At 44.0% G+C, this 17995-nt stretch overlaps 1 protein-coding gene across 1 annotated transcript in view; it reads right to left on the reverse strand.

The window, feature by feature from the left end:
* Positions 1-15382, reverse strand: part of LOC124591328 (protein takeout-like) — a 64750-nt gene extending 49368 nt beyond the window's left edge. Inside the window, exon 1 of the mRNA XM_047131725.1 lies at positions 15272-15382. Within this exon, the coding sequence (XP_046987681.1) occupies positions 15272-15341 (70 nt within the window). The 5' untranslated portion in view covers positions 15342-15382. The remainder of the gene's footprint in view (positions 1-15271) is intronic.
* Positions 15383-17995: the final 2613 nt, after the last annotated feature.

Consider the following 17995-nt stretch of genomic DNA (forward strand, 5'->3'; position numbering starts at 1 on the left):
ATGTAGTTAAGGTAAGAAACCTAATAAATCATAATCACGTCATTACTATGTAACAAGCGCTTAAGATGAGGACGTTACACCAGAATATTCAGAGAAAGTCCCTGAATAACATTCAAAATTTTATCGACAGAGTTCGGGTTCATCTTTTATTTGTTTTATTTGCTCTTTCCGCTCCTAGCGTTCTCCTTTTTGACGCTAGTCACGAAACAAGATATATGTGTACCGTCGTGCCGTTCTTCTTTGGGTAACTCGCTGTAAACACCACATAGAATGCATAGGGAGGACCACAAAGAAGAAGGATCCATAGAGTTAGCAGGATACATTGACCGTATCCCCACCGGCTGCTAGATGTGCTTGTTGCGTTCCGCAACTGCACTAGAGTCGATCAGAGCCGAAGGTGATCCAGGCTGCGTGAGAGCGAGTCAAGGACAACCTTCACTGGGGCGTTTGGGCCTCAGGGGACACTCGTAGCCCGCATACTGCCTTAGTGCTGAGCTCTAACCGCAAGGTCGGCAGCAGAGACTCTGCCGTTCTCGAAAAATCCACGTGCAGTCACTTCCGTGGCCAGTTTGAGAGTGTATTGTCCAATCCCTTCGGAAATAACAACAAACCATTCCAGTGCCAGATAGGAAAACAAACGTGTAGTGGGAAACACGTGGTGTGCAACACAGAAAGAGAGCTTTCTAGCAACAGGACCTGATCATAAAAATAATTGCAATGTTTGCTCATATTTCAAGTGGCTAACAGCAACATATCGATACAAAAAGTAGAACATCTCAAACATGGAACCTAAAATGAGAACACGTTCCATCATGTACGAAATCCAAGCGTCGTAGTGTAATTTGAAAACCGTGATTCGGAACCACTGATAAGTCCTGTCGACACTAATTTAAAGTTATTGATTAATAAAAAACAAATTATAGGATCACACTGCGCACCCATATTGAGTTATTACTTATTTAGACTGATCAGTGACGGGCGTTTTAACATAGATGTTCTGTGCACATGTACCTGAGCAGGTTCCACTGAAGCTCGCTTTTCATTAATCATCAACGTCCGCTAATTTAAATACCACCAGAACATCATGTGCTTAATGTCATCACGAATCTACTTCTGCTTGGGGATTATCGACAATGGCGATGACGACAATCGGCTGTTCACTGCAAGAAACCAAGAAAACAGGTAGGGAAAGCAATGCTCTATCGCAGGTTAATTTTCTGAGGTTTTGGTTAGTTCTGCTTTTGGTTAGTTCTGCACAATTAAAGCCAGTTCGCAGTGTAACTTGCTGTACCTCTACGATCTAAATCGACAAATATTGATCATTAACTGAATCAAGTACGTAAGTTTCAATTTTTTCCTGTTTTATCAAAGAATAATATTAGATTCAACGTCCAGTCCAGTTCTCTAAAAACTGTCCCGTCGATGTCAAGATCTTTAGAGATGGAGCTGTTCGAGAAGAATCTTGACATGCCAAATACGTCTTCGGCACTTGACTGTGCTGCGGATTTACAATATAATAGCTTTGATAGTCGCCAGATTCACAAAAGTTAGCATCATATTTCCATTTTTCTACGAACCTCCAAGGAAAAAAGTCTCAGGAATTGAAACAGATCAAAGTTTGTCTTCAGACTGTATGCAAGAAGTATGTATCACAGAAACCTATCACGTATCACAGTAACCTATTTTGCTTCAACGTTTGCGAATGAAAATGAAATGATCGTATGGCATTGTTTGCCGTGAGGTCCCGTCCGGCCGCCTTGTTGCAAGTCTTATTTCATGTGAAGCCACGTTGGGCGACTTGTGCGTCGATGGTGATGGGAGGATGATGACAATACAACACCCAGTCCACGGGCGAAAAAACATCTCCAACCCGGCCGGGAATCGAACGCGGGCCCGCTGCATGGGAGGGAAACACGTTACCATTCAGCTAAGTAGGCGGAAGACGTTTACGATCGCATTAGAAATACTGAATTTTGACGAAACACTCCCATGAACTCGTTTTGTGACACGTGTACGTTTAGAAGCGCATTAACATCTAGCCCTTGCGAGTAACAGCTGTGTACACTACACCTTGCTATGCAAAGATACTTTTTCATTGCAAGTGTATCTTGTTATGGAATAAGTTTTTATTCACGGCATGTAAGTAGAAAAAAAGGGCTGTTTGGCATTGTCCCTGGGAGACACCGAGCGGTAAGTTCAACCGCCTAAAGGGAAACGGTATCATTCTCGTAGCAGTGTCTAAGAGTTGTGTATCTCTTGTGTGTAAGTGACTAATGTGGTGTCAGCTTCGTCTTGTACGATCATAAGAGAAGGGAGAGGGTGAACACACTGCCGACGCATAGCTCACTCCTCTCAAATAGCACCAAGAGGGGCGCCGACATTAACGTCCCCATCCGACAAAGTCGCATGACCTCACTCCATGAGACTCTGCATCGAGGTTTGGAATTTAATCCAGAACATTGACGCACGGTCTGATGATCAGGAATACCACGCCAGCACCACTCCTTGCCAGCCGAACACAGGCCCCGAAAATATCTTCCACCACAAGGGTTCGAATAGGCTACCTCCGTTCGAGCGACACAACATGGATGACTACGAAGGCTGGTATTTCAAATGAAGATAAGTCCATATAGAGAAGCATATACTGCCAAGAGTGCCTGGCGCCTGTCGTGCAGAATATGCAACGTTAAACTCTTGTTATTTCTCCCTGTTGTGGAGACAAGACAGCACAATTATTTTATACTGGTACGAGGGCATGGTATCGATCCACTTTTTTTTTTTATCACGTATAGTTTGTTTCACCTCTGGAAATTTGTTAATGAAAAAAGTCACGTTTCGCCGTGGTCTTAGTGAGGGTGGCCACACTGCACTGGAATTAACGGGGCTGCTGCATAGGTGCGGCGCGTTTTCAAGGTCGCACGCAGCAAAATGCACCGCGGACTATTCACTTCTGGAACTCTAGCAGCCCGTTTCTGGAACTCCAGCAGCCCGAGTGACCACACGAGCAGCAGCTGTTCTCGACCAGAATTCAGTTACGATGTGCGACGTGGAGGGTGTAGACACCGATCTTTTAATTGGTTGGGTCTGAGCACTATGGGACTTGACTCCTGAGGTCATCAGTCCCGTAGAAGTTAGAACTACTTAAACCTAACTAACCTAAGGACATCACACACATCCATGCCCGAGGCAGGATTCGAACCTGCAACAGTAGCAGCAGCGCGGTTCCGCACTGAAGCGCCTAGAACCGCTCGGCCACAGCGGCCGGCCATTGTCATCATTCCATTCTACAGCTGATAGTTGTCCTTATTCGGAATTGCGATTCATTTAATGTATTTCATAACGGCTGTAGTCTCCGCAATGCCTGTTCCTTCGGACATGCACGTCTAAAGGAACTTTGCATCGTAATCAGAATAACACAGGCACTTCGATATCATACCAATCCCATACTTCTGACTGATTTGCGTCCTGTCATCACCTATTGGTTGTTTCGTGAATTTTTTCCTGAGTGTCTCCCACACAGCCATACTTATCATGAATAATGCATGTTGTCGAAGAATGACCGAGTGTAGACTTGAAGAGAAGTGAACGGAATGACTTTCCTGATCCTAGATACCGGAAAATTATTTGAAAATTATGGTCAATGTATTATAATGCATGCAAATTTTATTTTAGTTAAGAAGATATAGAAACTCTGTAAAAGCATAAGGGATAGCTATCTGAGAAATTTAAAATTTCAGGAAGGCAGAAGTGGAGATACAGTGAAGAATAAGGGGGCTTACCTACACACCAAGCAACTGACCTTTCTTAGTCACGTATTCTATTAAGAGTGTGGGTTATTAAGACATATTAAAATTTTATATTGAATGTTCCGTTAGTTTTAATCACTGCAGTGCAGAAAATATATTTGCAGGTCAACAAGAATCAGTGAAGAGTCAGTACCAGTGGTTGACGAAACTGCGCTGTCGCCAAATGTTTCAGCTGCATCTTTGTATGTGCGTGTTACGAGGCCCCTGGCACGTATACTGGGCCGTCTGATTGCTCTGAAAAAGCTACAGTCGCTGGAATTCCTGCAACATTTTTTCCAGGTCAAATCTCGCTAGGAAAAACGCATTTGGTGCCGTAATCTTACCGGTAGACCATCAGGCACGACTTGGATTTTTCTCAAACTTCGATGTTATCTGCAGTTGCAACGGCGGACTTTAGTCCGTCATTGTTCAGACAGTTTCCACGAAATCGTAAATACCATTGCTCAATGGTGTTTTTATGTCGGTACATCATATCTCTCGCATTACTCAATCAAAATGATTGATGCATTATTTTCAAGATTTCGTTCACCACTAACGATGAAAAATACACAAATAGTTTAAAGTTATTGGGTTTTTTAAAAATTGTATTTCGAATGCGTTGTGGCTTTTTCTGTCGTCTGCATATTCTGTTCTCCTGCCAATACAGCTGACAAATCTTGACAACAACTGAAGCTGCCGCCGGCCGGGGTGGCCGAGCGGTTCTAGGCGACACAGTCTGGAACCGCGCGACCGCTACGGTCGCAGGTTCGAATCCTGCCTCGGGCATAGATGTGTGTGATGTCCTTAGGTTAGTTAGGTTTAAGTAGTTCTAAGTTCTAGGGGACTGATGACCTGAGAAGTTAAGTCCCATAGTGCTCAGAGCCATTTGAACCATTTTGAACTGAATCTGCCAAGCTCTGTACTGATCGTTGCACAACACACAACAGAAACCTACACCATAGAAGAAGAACATATGAACGGCAAGATAGCTTACGAGAAGCTAAACGAAGAATAGAAGGCAATACCTGTGGAAGTCTTGCATTCAGTAAGAAATAGGTTTCCCAACTGTTACTTCACCGACGGATCGGGAGGCTTCGATAAAACGTCCGTTTACAAGACTTTGTGTCACATTTTTGGAGGTAAAAACACTGTTGTTTTAACAACAGGCATTGCTGCCCATTTCCTACCAGAGGGACACACATGACATCCGATTTTCTGACTGTCTGTACCCATCTTTAAGACGTCGGTCTCATGAATTCACACTCACAGCAAAGATGCACAACTTGTCCGTTACTGTGGTCTCATCATTTGTGATGAGATTTCAGTGGGTCCCAAAGACGCGCTAACATTAATCTCCCTTATGGAGGCAAAATAATTCTTTTTGGAGGAGACTTCCGTCAAGTATTAGTTGTCGTTAGGCATGCCAATAGCAGAGCCATTGACGAAACTATAATTAAAGACCACCCTTACGGTCTAATGTCAAAATTCTTGAGTCAAAATAAGAGATCAAATGGTAATTCGTTGAGTCACCATTTGTGTCCGCTGACAGGACACGGGCAACAATGTCTGTCCAGGCTACTTACTGTTAAAACAACAATGTTTTCAATTCGTAAAATGGGACACGAAGTCGTGCAGACAAATGTTTTACCTAAGTCTTCCGGTCCATCATTGAAACAACTTTTGGGAAACTCATTTATTACTGAATGTAAGACTTCCTCACCTACTGTCTGCTGTTTTCGTTTAACTTCTCGAAGCTGTCTTGCCGTTCGTATGTTCTTCTTCTACGTTGTAGACTTATGTTGTGTGTCGTGCTTTCGCTCTCTGGCTGGTTGTTTTGGAAACAGTTGAGAGCACACTTCAAGCGAACAGGTTCCTGCCTCTAACAATAGTGTCACACACACCAGGAGCCCCACTTTAGCCGGCTGCTGTGGCCGCGCGGTTCTAGTCGCTTCAGTCCGGAACCGCGCTGCTGCTACGGTCGCAGGTGTGTGTGGGGCGGGGAAGGGGGGGGGAGAAAGTAATCTTAATATGTACACCTATAGACTAGTTAGTCGTAACTGTCAAGATCTCAGAAATGCATCTAGGGTAGTAAATCCAACTAGGATGTCCAATCAACGTCTGTATAGATCCTGATGTATGCCAGTGGCAACTATTCGACGGCTAGTTTCTGTACAGAAACGAAACCTCTACGTCTGACCTCTGTTGCAACGCCAGTCCCAGAAAAGGCCAAGGCGACGAAGACGACTAAGCCAAATGTGGATTGCAGCTGTATTCTGCTAGCCGCGGTATTGAGAAGAAGGACGCCAAGTGATGACTCTCCTCCTGTGTTTGGCTTCGCTTTTGCTCCTTATGTGGGACTTCCTATTGTGGACTGCATGCGATGGACAGAGAACAAAAATCTAATTTACTTACAACATTGTAAAATAGTAATATGCTTAAATAATAGAAACAACATCTTGTCGACTTAGAACCTAACCACATCGCAGTTAAAGGTCCGCTGACTATGAAGCACTATGAAGCAAAGTGGTCACGAGAAACGGTGTCGACTTCTGGATCGGCCAGAACAAATGAAAACTGTGAATGAATGCTATCGAGCAGCTAGAACATCGCAATAAGTGATGTGCCATTGACTACATATTGTTAAAACTGAACCGAGTGCAGCAGTAATTACTCGAGATGCACTGGTAGTCTAATGCGCACAGCACTACATTGCTATATTTGGGAGGTGAGCGACATCCGGTTCGTATCCGCGCGCCCAACTATAGACTGTTGGTCTGTCAACGCCATAGGCCAGGAGTTACTTTTAGGTGGTTTTTCGCAACTGGTTTCTCGTGTACACTTCAGGAAAACAATGCACAAACAGTTGAAACTCGAAAGCACGCAGAAGAGAGTTTACAAGACTTACAAACAAATGGTGTAGACAAGATTATCCATCGACTGACGTAGTGTCAAGTTGGATGTCAACTACTGAAATGAATGCTAGATGAAAAGGAAGAAGATAAAAGGTTCTTCGGGTATTAAACCTGTGAGGCGGCATAACGTCAAAGAAGAGAAAAAGAGGTAACAAGTTTCATATGGGATTTGTTTTTCGTCATAGGCGTCAACTGTAGAAGTGGGTGAAAAAAACGTACACTCACAGCATTAGTTTACGTTCACTTCCAAGAAGCCGGCCGCGGTGGTCTAGCGGTTCTAGGCGCGCAGTCCGGGACCGCGCGACTGCTACGGTCGCAGGTTCGAATCCTGCCTCGGGCATGGATGTGTGTGATGTCCTTAGGTTAGTTAGGTTTAAGTAGTTCTAAGTTCTAGGGGACTGATGACCACAGTAGTTAAGTCCCATAGTGCTCAGAGCCATTTGAACCATTTGAACTTCCAAGAAACTCTCATACATAGTTCAGATGCATGGTAATTTCTCCGTCAGCTGGCTCGAAGCTAAGTCCTGATGGAGGCCAACTGCTTTTGCACTTGTCAGCCTTAACCTATCTCGCTTGTACACCGATCACCGATGACGGCTAATTTCCGTGTCGCAGCAGACTCTTCTATCCGACTAAATGCACGCAGACTAGGAACGCCACAAGAACCATGAAGTTTAATCACACAATGCAGGCTTCCAGAGCCGGTATTTGCCTCCTTGGTGGTGTTCGTTTCACGCGGCGTGTTATTAGGTCATGTTCCAACCAACATGCCTGAAACAAACACCACCAAAAAGCTTGAAGTTGGTGACCACTGAAAATGCAAGTAACGGGTTCTGCAAAGGCAAAATACTCTCATTTGAATTTTTAATTTCAGCTGTTAGCTAATCAACGCTTTTGTTGATAGTTTTCTTTCATCAAAATAAAACACTAGCTAAGGCAGAAAACAACGCTGATGATTCACGTCCCAATCACGGCAATGTTGTTAGAGACTGATAGCATCTTGGAGAGGACAAAGATGGGAAACCATCACGGCATTCGCTTTACGCAGTTTATGGAATTCAGGTCAACGGAAAGATAAATCTGAATGGCCGGACTGGGATTTGAATCCCGCTCCTCCCGAATAGGGGTACCGAGCCATAGTCACTGTGCTAACTTCTTCAGTATCAACAGAAACCATGGGAGTTAATTCGTTTCTCATCTCTGATTATTCCCATGGTTTTTCTCCGCGTTTTTTATTCCAATCCCCTAACTTGGTATTTAGTGGGGAGAAATTTCATCAAATGAGGAGAGAATAGCATCGTGTGGCGGGAGTTTCAAATTGAAAATCATAACTTTACATAAACGAAATTTCATGGATTTTCTTATTTTATCTATTTTTTTCTGGTCGTGTAATTGATGCTCACTTCTTGGGCCGCATTAATACTTGGTGTAGGCCCCTGTCTTCAGAGTCTGCCTAAACCTACTTCTGCGATGGAATGAAAAACAGGTAACCCCTCCGGACGAATGGATGTTTGAGCTCCCTACACTGAAAAATAAATAGATTAAAAATAATTGTTTATTGTGGCTTTACGATAGTTGTTACTGTACTCTAATATCCCTGAGTCGTTTTTGCTCAGTTAAGTTTTAGTGTACCGTCAGCTAAGTTAAATGCAGCTACTTTGATTTTTCCAGTAAAAACTTGATTAATGTGCTTTCAAAAGACAGTTAGCAATATCAGTGGAGCGTTCGTAACTGGTGCAGTGCATAAACGGTTTATTTGTTAGATCAATTGCATTGTGTGTCGCACAAATATGGAAGAACTCAGCTCCATGCTATTTAATGAAATTCGTTCTTATTGTAGATCACATGTTGCAATTTTAGTCCCTTCTCTGATCTCCCCAAATAAATAACACAAGAGTGAAATGTATTTTCTTAGTCTGTTCAGGAGGTATGCTTGACGGATAAATATTCAGCTTGCAGCCAGACAATAAATAACGTATTGCCACAATAACGAGTATGTCTCGTTGGCACAACATTTAGATGACTAAACAGTACATGACGATGACGAAAAATGTCACACTTATATTGCAACGAGACACTATATCACCCGCTGTGGTAAAGCGATGTTCGAATATTCTGACGACCACCTGTGCCTTCCATCGTGCCATTAACAGCTCACTGGAAAAAATGTCAAAACGACAACTTCTGAGAAATGCTGAAAGCTAGGATGAAATGCACAAAACTTACACTTTAAGCGAGCTATACTGGACAGCAAAGTTGTTAGAAAGGAACAACAACGTAAAAGGTTTACAAAACCGGCTGTTCGATTCAGCAGACATCCCATGAACAGGTTCTATATAGTGTTTAAGCATTCGGAGAGTAAAGCGTATTGACGGAATGGGCAATCCCAAAGACTTTGCAAAATGCTAAGCCAGTACGACAACGGAAGTATGAAGGCTCATTTCCGCTTATGACAGTGATCATAGTGGTGGTGGTGAGGGGCACGATAGGGTTAATGAATGAGTCAGATACCGTATCATAAATTCAAATCCCTCTTGGGCAGAATATCACAAAGATGCTTTTGAGGAGTTTGCTTATTTTAATACTTTCTGCCCTGTGCCGCACTGCCAAACACTCAGTTCAGTTAGCAACCGGAATGAGGACCTTTATGTTGCTGATGAACTACATTTTCGGAAATGCCACTATAAATTAATTTGAGTTCTATACTGTCACTAAAAGTTCTAGATTCATACTCGAGTCGGTAAGAATAGACAAAAAACTGCGAGTGGTGATGTGAAATGATCCCATTAGATAGGTTCAGTTGCAGGTAAAGCAAGCCCCTCCGATTTACCAGAGGGAAACTGCAGTTCGGCTGTGACGCACATTGTTTAAAGGACATTTTTACAGCGTATACTGAAATACTGCCTAATTATTTGCGGTTCATTTCAGGGCATCGAGCCCATAAGTTGAAAAATAGGAAATGACAGGCATTCGAAGAAAGATGCTTAATATCTTTCGGAAACCTACTAGCTAAATTCCAAGAACCAAGACCCTTTGCTTCGCCTACGTAGAAAGCGTGAAAGTAACAGTTGACTTATTGCGCCCACAAACCCACATAGAAATCATCTTGATGAATGTTGAAGTTCTTGTGTTATTCCGTGTTCCTCAACTAAATTAGCATTTTGTAACGGCGTCTTGACCAAAACATAAGTCGAGACGTTGTTCTCTCTTTTGGTTACCGAGACATGATTCGACACCTATGATCCGTCTTTTGTGGGTCTCAGTACGCCAATCTCAGTACGCCAATTAGAGAAGAAGAACTACAACAAAAATAGATGCAAAATACTACACTGCACACGCACCCATGACACTCACACAGAGGACACAGAAAGACACTTGATACTTCATAACAGGTCGGGGGAGGGCAACAGTTTCTACCAGCAGATTGCCCAGGACGGCGATGTAGGATTCTTGCATTTGCTCCCCTGAACTTATTTCCTGGGAGTACGAGATCACTTCGACCGTTGATTTAACTATATACAATTTTGCTGCAAGATTTTATGATCTAACGAATTGATGATAGAGAAAAGCAAAGAACTGCATTCATTAAGGCTTACAGCGAGAGTTATTAACATCGCCATGAACAACTTCATTAAAAAAAAGAGTAAAGTGTTGAGGGTCAAATCTACGTAAAATCAGTATTTCAGTCTTAAAAATAACAAAATGGTTCAAATGGCTCTGAGCACTATGGGACTTAACTTCTGAGGTCATCAGTCCCCTAGAACTTACAACTACTTAAATCTAACTAACCTAAGGACATCACACACATCCATGCCCGAGGCAGGATTCGAACCTGCGACCGTAGCGGTCGCTCGGTTCCAGACTGTACCGCCTAAAAATAACATTTGTAATTATAAGCAAGCATGCTTGTTAGGCAAGTGCAAGAGAACAAAAGGAATGTGAAAGTCAAGCGAATTTTACTTATTTTAAATTAATATACAGTACTTTCTAGCAGTATCTCATTAACGAATAAAGTTCTCTGAAAATGGTTTTCCCCAGCTTCCAGAGCTCAAGAATCCTCAGCAGACCACAGGAAGTAAACATTTCTATTGGTCCTAGCCAGAAGGAATGAGGCATGGGAGGAATCGTTTTCCCAAGAGTCGAACTCACTTGAAAACCGACGAAATTTCGTTAATCATTCTTTAAAACTCTCCTTCAACTAAGTGACACACGTTTTACTAGGCGCCGCCAACTTCATTCATATCAGGTGCCAATGGCCTTGCCTCGTTGATTCCACCGTTTCCCGTCTGATAACCGATGTTAAGCGACGACAGGCGTGACTGGCACTTGGACGGGGAAATGTAAAATGTTCCGGACATTACACCGTGGCCGAATGGGTTTAACATTAAAATCCAACGTTTTCCTTCCCGTCTGCGGACGACATTTTCAAGGGGGATCGTTGATTCTCTGAGTGTCCGGTTCACACCCAGGCGCGCTCCTGACTGCAACAAAATTCCTTTTACGAGTGCTCCCGCGCAACGGCGTGACGTCACATCTTCAGAATAGACGAGCGCAATTGGCCGTTGTCGACTGCCGTCGTCCGCCGTTGCTATCATCCCACGATCGAAGACTCGTACACAAATTCTTCCGCACCGGTAAAGTGCTTCTCCGGTCGTGAAAGTTTACAATTTATAATTTTCCGCTTTTTTCCGGCGAAGGGGAGGAGGGATGGTGACATAAAGTTCCTAATCGCCAGACTTTGCGCCAATGTCGTGGATTAAATTCCAAACCTCTCTGCTGTGTCTTATGGAATGAGTTTATGGTCCCCTAGATGTTATTCGAGAGGAGTAGGCAATGTGCTCGTACCGGTTTGGGTCAAATGGCTCTAAGCACTATAGGTCTTTGATGTCATCACTCGCTTAGACTTAGAACCACTTAAACCTAACAAACCTAAGGAGATCACACACATCCATGCCCGAGGCAGGATTCGAACCTGCGACCGTAGCAGCAACGCGGTTCCGGATTGAAGCGCCTAGAACCGCTCGACCACAACGGCCGGCGCGTACTGGTTTCATCCTCTCCTTTCTCTAATCATCACACAACGCAAACATGACAACACATTACACATACACCCATTACAGTCGTCTACATGTCTCAAATACACTAAACACACAAATCTCACACTTCGCGAAGGAAAGGTGACAGTGCACACGAAGGATAACAAAAACCTTACCAATTAGGAGACTCAGCTTGTCGTTCGGAGTCTTCCAGCATATCGTGCCATACGCCATTACATTTTACATTCACATCGGGTGCGCATCGAAAAATTCAGCAGAATAGGCCCACAATAAATAATTATATCTACGTGTTTTACGAGGGCCCACAAACACGTTTTTTATTTCCAATTTTTGTGGTGCGACCGCAAGGGCTGAGCCTACATAGCCTGCGCGCAAAACGTCATTATCACATCAGACATTTGGTGCGCAAAAAGGCTAATTGTGAAGCCTGGCCTACACCGGAGTACCAGAGAACGAGAATTTTCTCTGATGCAAACAGTATGCTGTGGCCGAGCGGTTCTAGGCTCTTCAGTACGGAACCGCGCTGATGCTACGGTCGCAGGTTCGAATCTTGCTTCGGGCACGGATGTGTGTGATGTCATTAGGTTAGTTAGGTTTAAGTAGTTCTAAGTTCTAGGGGACTGAAGACCTCAGATATTAAGCCCTTAGTGCTTAGAGCCATTTGAACCATTTGCAAATGGTAGGCGAGCGCTAGCGAACTGCATTCTGTCACACTGGGTCACATACGCTGGTGCTAGCCCGTCTTCTGCTGGCTTTTGTCTTTCAGCGAACCGTGGTAGGAAGTTCACATCCTCTCACCAGTTATCTTGATTGCGAACTACTTTTGCTGCTGATGTGAACTGCTTGAGGGACGCAGAGAATATAGTGCTGGTGATATTAGAATATACGCTACATGTCATCGGTGCTTGTCGATTCCAAGAGACCCGCAGACCAAATGCAGAAGGAAAAGAAGTATGATCGGTAAAAGATTGCCGTAGTACTCAAAAATATAAACGGGGACTCGAAAAAAAGATATATTTGGAAACGACTGAATAATCACAAACTTTGTATTCCTTTTTATTGAAAAGGAACAACATGATGAATTTCCTTGAAAGTAGAAAAATATGTGTCTACTATCCTGATTGAAACTAAAAACATAGTAAAGACCGGACCATCCTCGTTGCTTATGTTCGTTTCAGTTGCAATTACATGGCTGATGTATTGTTGTTATGTTACAGATTTTTTAATGTAATAACCGAGTAAATAAAATCTTTTTCTCGTGATCAGGCCCTAGCAAACTATATAGGAAACTTTATCTAGTAACTTATGTCACAGGTTGTATGCATAAAACACATTTTATTAATCGTGTTTTATTACCATACTATTCCTAATACGTACGTTAATAAAACGGTGTAATTGCTTCGCATATGTCACTGCAGATACCACCAAATATCAGTTATTAAAATACGTAACAAGTATTAACGTAAATTAAAAACTCAAATAGACAGTATTAATGTACCACAATAATGTTTATTTTATAGTTCACTATGAATCGGTTTTCGGCTTTGCAGATTAAGTTGTCTGAGTGTGGCCTTGAAAGCCGGTTCATAACGAAATATAAAACAAATATTACTATGGAACATTGATGTTATGTATTTAGGTTTTTAGTATGTAAATATTCTTCCAAGTACCGACGAAAAATTCCTAAATACAAACTTAAATATTCCTAGTTGCTAATAAAAAGACTGTAAATAATAGATTTTCTGCAGGTGGTCGGAAATTAGTGTACTGCTTGTAAATTTCATCTTCAGTTGTAATGAGAAGCCAGCGGGAAGCGTCAGCCGAAGTCTGTGCGAAGTTTTGGATTAATTTTAAAAAGGACTGGAGCTGCAATTATGTCGTCAAGTACACTAGCTCCATGCATTGCAGGCTTACGTACCAATTCTGACACATAATTTTTTCTTTTCCTGCACCATTTAGCTTGAATGAAATTTTCACTCTGCAGCGGAGTGTGCTTCGTTTGGTCTGGACGGACGTCACATGAAATCCGTTCAAACTGATCGTTGATTCTTTTACTTATTTATTACAGAGGAAAATCAGCCCTCTGACCGAACACACTCAGCTACCGGCTTAGCCACAGCCTGCAGAATGTTTCCAGAATGAAATTTTTACTCTGCAGCGGTGTGTCCGTTGAGGAGAGAGCTTCAGTGAAGTTTGTAAAGTAGGAGACGAGGTGCTGGCGGGTGTAAGGCTGTGAGGACGGGTCATGAGTCGCGCATGTGTTGCTCGATAGGTAGAGCACTTTCTCGCGGAAGGCGAAGGTCCCGAGTTCAAGTCACTGAGCTACCCAAGCACGAGTGCCGACCCGTCCTCACAGCCTTACACCATCAGTACCTCGTCTCCTACCTTCCAAACTTCACAGAAGCTCTCCTCCGAACCTTGCAGTACACTCCTGGCAGAAAGTACATTGCGGAGACATGGCTTAGCCACAGCCTGGGGAATGTTTCCAGAATGGAATTTTCGCTCTGCAGCGATGTGTGCGTTGAGAGAAGAGCTTCAATGAAGTTTGGAAGGTAGGAGACCAGGTTCTGGCGGGTGTAGAGCTCTGAGGACGGGTCCTGAGTCGTGCTAGGGTAGCTCAGATGGTAGAGCACTTGCTCGCGGAAGACGAGGGTCCCGAGTTCGAGTCTCGGTCCGATACACCGTTTTAAACTGCCAGAAAGTTCCACCATTTAGCTTGCTTCGTCAAAAACAGTACCCTAACCATAAAAAATAATTATCTCTGAATATCTAAGCTCTGCATCGCCGTTCTAACTATACATATAGTGTTGAACCCTGCGGGACGATTGTTGGTCCCCTAAAAACCGTAACGCAACTGTCGTAGTGCTGCCACGATATGCTCGTTCTCTTCAATTATTTCCGGTGTAAATTCTAGTTCACAGTTAGAAGAGAATGGTCGTGACTACTGCAAACATGTCTGTGAATCGTCAATGACATAGTTGAAAAATTATTTATTTCTAAAAACGAAACCACTACCTGGTTTGAGAACGTATGTCCTGTCTCTATTTGCATATTAAATTGTGAGTCCACGAAGGATGCATAATTAAGGTTAAATAGGTTAAAATATGTTACAATAGTGCATGACATGCAAGAGAATATCCTCTTCAATTCTAGGTCTGCCAGAAAGCCCCTCGCAGAGGTGGACAACGGTCGAGGCTTAGGGGCGCACCACACAAGGGGTCGCATGAAGGCAGAGGGGCGGTCTTTCGAATAAAGTGCTTCACAAGACACGCATTAGACCTGTACGAAGCACATCCCAAAGTTGAAATTCCGGAGAGAGCGGCCGTGTGCCCGTAACGTTAGCGGGTGGACTGCTCAAGCCATCTGACGATCTAAATTTAGATTAATGAACCCGCCAACAACTGGTCTAAGAAACCACAAACTGTCATCCGCTGCAGCCGTGTGTCTGCCAATTTCCTACATCCTCGTGTGAACGAGACGTACAGATCGGGACGGCCGCAGGTGCTGCGGTACTCACGCAGGTGTGCGGCGCGGGCGGCGCAGGCGACCGCGGCGGCTACGGCGAGCAGGGTCCAGGCGCGGGCCATGCTGGAGAGCTTCTGGCGACCGCAGGTGCTGACTGCTGGCCGCCAAGGCCGCGCGCCGCCTTTTATAGCGCCGCCTTACGTAAAACCTCACGTACCTCCCTCCTCGTCGTCTGACAGCCTCTGCGTCAACCTCTCTTCTCGGAAACACCACCTTTACCCATATTTTTTTCACCAATACCTTCGAAATGTTTGCTTCCATCACGTTGCAGCACAACAGACTTTGAGTACCGAAATTTCAGGGAAACTAGTCCCCATTAACCAACAGAATGTCCGACGATACAGTACACTTTTCCCACTGACGTAATTATTAATCCTCCCCTACTACCTGTACACTGGCAGAGCTGTTATCCAGTGAAAAGTATCCCCGTTGGACGATGGCAAACACTTGGAAAAAATTCTGCTTGGTGCAATGAATAACAGATCTCTTGAAACCTTTAGACGCGAGATGACGGCCAATGTTAAGTGTTCCCTCACTATGACATCGGCCCCCTTGTCCCACAACTTGTAACCACGACGTTTATTCCTTTCAGACCCATCATCATCATCACCACTATGAGACCTGTCATACAGTGGACCAATGCAAGTTGCCTATTTCGAGGCCTGCCACATGATGGGCCAGTGAAGCGTGTCCTCACTACGAGGCTCGTCATATGGCGGACCACTGTAAGTGTTCCCTCACTATGGGGACCATAGTGTGTTCTTATTACGAGGCTCGCTGTATGACGGACCTTTGAAGGGATCTCCTCACTATCAGGCTTGTCATATGCCAGACCACAGCAATTACCATCGTGTCGCCGGCCGGGGTGGCCGAGCGGTTCTAGGCGCAACAATCTGGAACCGCGCGACCGCTACGGTCGCACGTTCGAATCCTACCTCGGGCATGGATGTGTGTGATGTCATTAGGTTAGTTAGGTTTAAGTAGTTCTAAGTTCTAGGGGACTGATGACCTCAGAAGTTAAGTCCCATAGTGCTCAGAGCCATTTGAACCATTTGAACCATCGCACGAAGCTCAGGTACAGGTGCCCATTCAGGCGGCCAGGTAAAAGAATGGCCCAATGAGATCGTCGCCTACAATATTCACAGCCAAACCTATTTGATGGCGTGACTCTACTACAGCGTGAGAATTTTCCTCGTCCTGCACGTGGCTATTCCTGCTGTTCGAAATACCATCTCAGTCAAATGAACCAATGAAAGCGTGCCCTCTGCACGTGTCATTTCATATCATGGACCAACAAAACTGTGTCCCATCATATGCGGACCAACACGCCATCATTACGAAATAAAACAAAAATTTTAAGCAATCGATACTATCAGCTATAACCCAGTCAGTCAGTTCTTGATTTCATCTCTTCATTTTCCGACAATTTATTTCGAGTCAAGAAATTCACAGGGCGTTTCCGAAAGAGCGTGCAAAAGTTTAACAGGACGTAGAGGTTGCTGCACTGAACAATTTGAGGTGGGGATCCTGGGGTCGGTAAGTCAGCTTAAGGAGACAATAGGAAGAAAATCACATTATTGTGTACTTTTTTATTTACATTAGTTGCAGTTACAGTTAACTGCAAATACCATCGTTGACAGAATGAACGTACCATTTCTGCATCTACATCACACATAGATACTCCGCAAGCCACCGTACGTCGCAGCGTGGCGGAGGGTATGCCGTACCACCACCATCTGTCATTTCCTTTCCTCTTCCACTCGCAAATAGAGCGAGGGAAAAACGACTGTTTATATGCCTCCTTATGAGCCCTTATTTCTCTTATCTTCGTGGTCCTTACGCGCAATGTACAGGGTGATCAAAAAGTATAAATTTGAAAACTGAATAAATCACGGAATAATGTAGATAGAGAGGTACAAATTGACACACATGCTTGGAATGACATGGGGTTTTATTAGAACCAAAAAAATACAAAAGTTCAAAAAATGTCCGACCGATGGCGCTTCATCTGATCAGAATAGCAGTAATTAGCATAGCAAAGTAAGACAAAGCAAAGATGATGTTCTCTACAGGAAATGCTCAATATGTCCACCATCATTCCTCAACAATAGTTGTAGTCGAGGAATAATGTTGTGAACAGCACTGTAAAGCATGTCCGCAGTTATGGTGAGGCAGTGGCGTCGAATGTTGTCTTTCAGCATCCCTAGAGATGTCGGTCGATCACGATACACTTGCGACTTCAGGTAACCCCAAAGCCAATAATCGCACGGACTGAGGTCTGGAGACCTGGGAGGCCAAGCATGGCGAAAGTGGCGGCTGAGCACACGATCATCACCAAACGACGAGCGCAAGAGATCTTTCACGCGTCTTGCAATATGGGGTGGAGCGCCATCCTGCATAAACATCGTACGTTCCAGCAGATGTTTATCAGCCAGGCTGGGGATGATGCGATTCTGTAACATATCGGCGTACCTATCACCCATCACGTTAGCAGTTACAAAACCACAATCACGCATTTCCTCGAAGGAAAAAGGCCCGATAACGGTAGGTGTGGTAGATCCAACCCATACCGTGACTTTCTCGTCGTGCAATGGAGTTTCCACGACAGTTCTAGGATTTTCGGTAGCCCAAATTCGTTTTGCTGTCCAGCGCCATCTGTCGGACATTTTGTGAAGTTTGTTTTTTTTATTTCTAATAAAAACCCATGTCATTCCAA

This window comes from Schistocerca americana, chromosome 2 (genome assembly GCF_021461395.2).
Source record: "Schistocerca americana isolate TAMUIC-IGC-003095 chromosome 2, iqSchAmer2.1, whole genome shotgun sequence".
NCBI classification, from domain to species: Eukaryota; Metazoa; Arthropoda; class Insecta; order Orthoptera; family Acrididae; genus Schistocerca; species Schistocerca americana.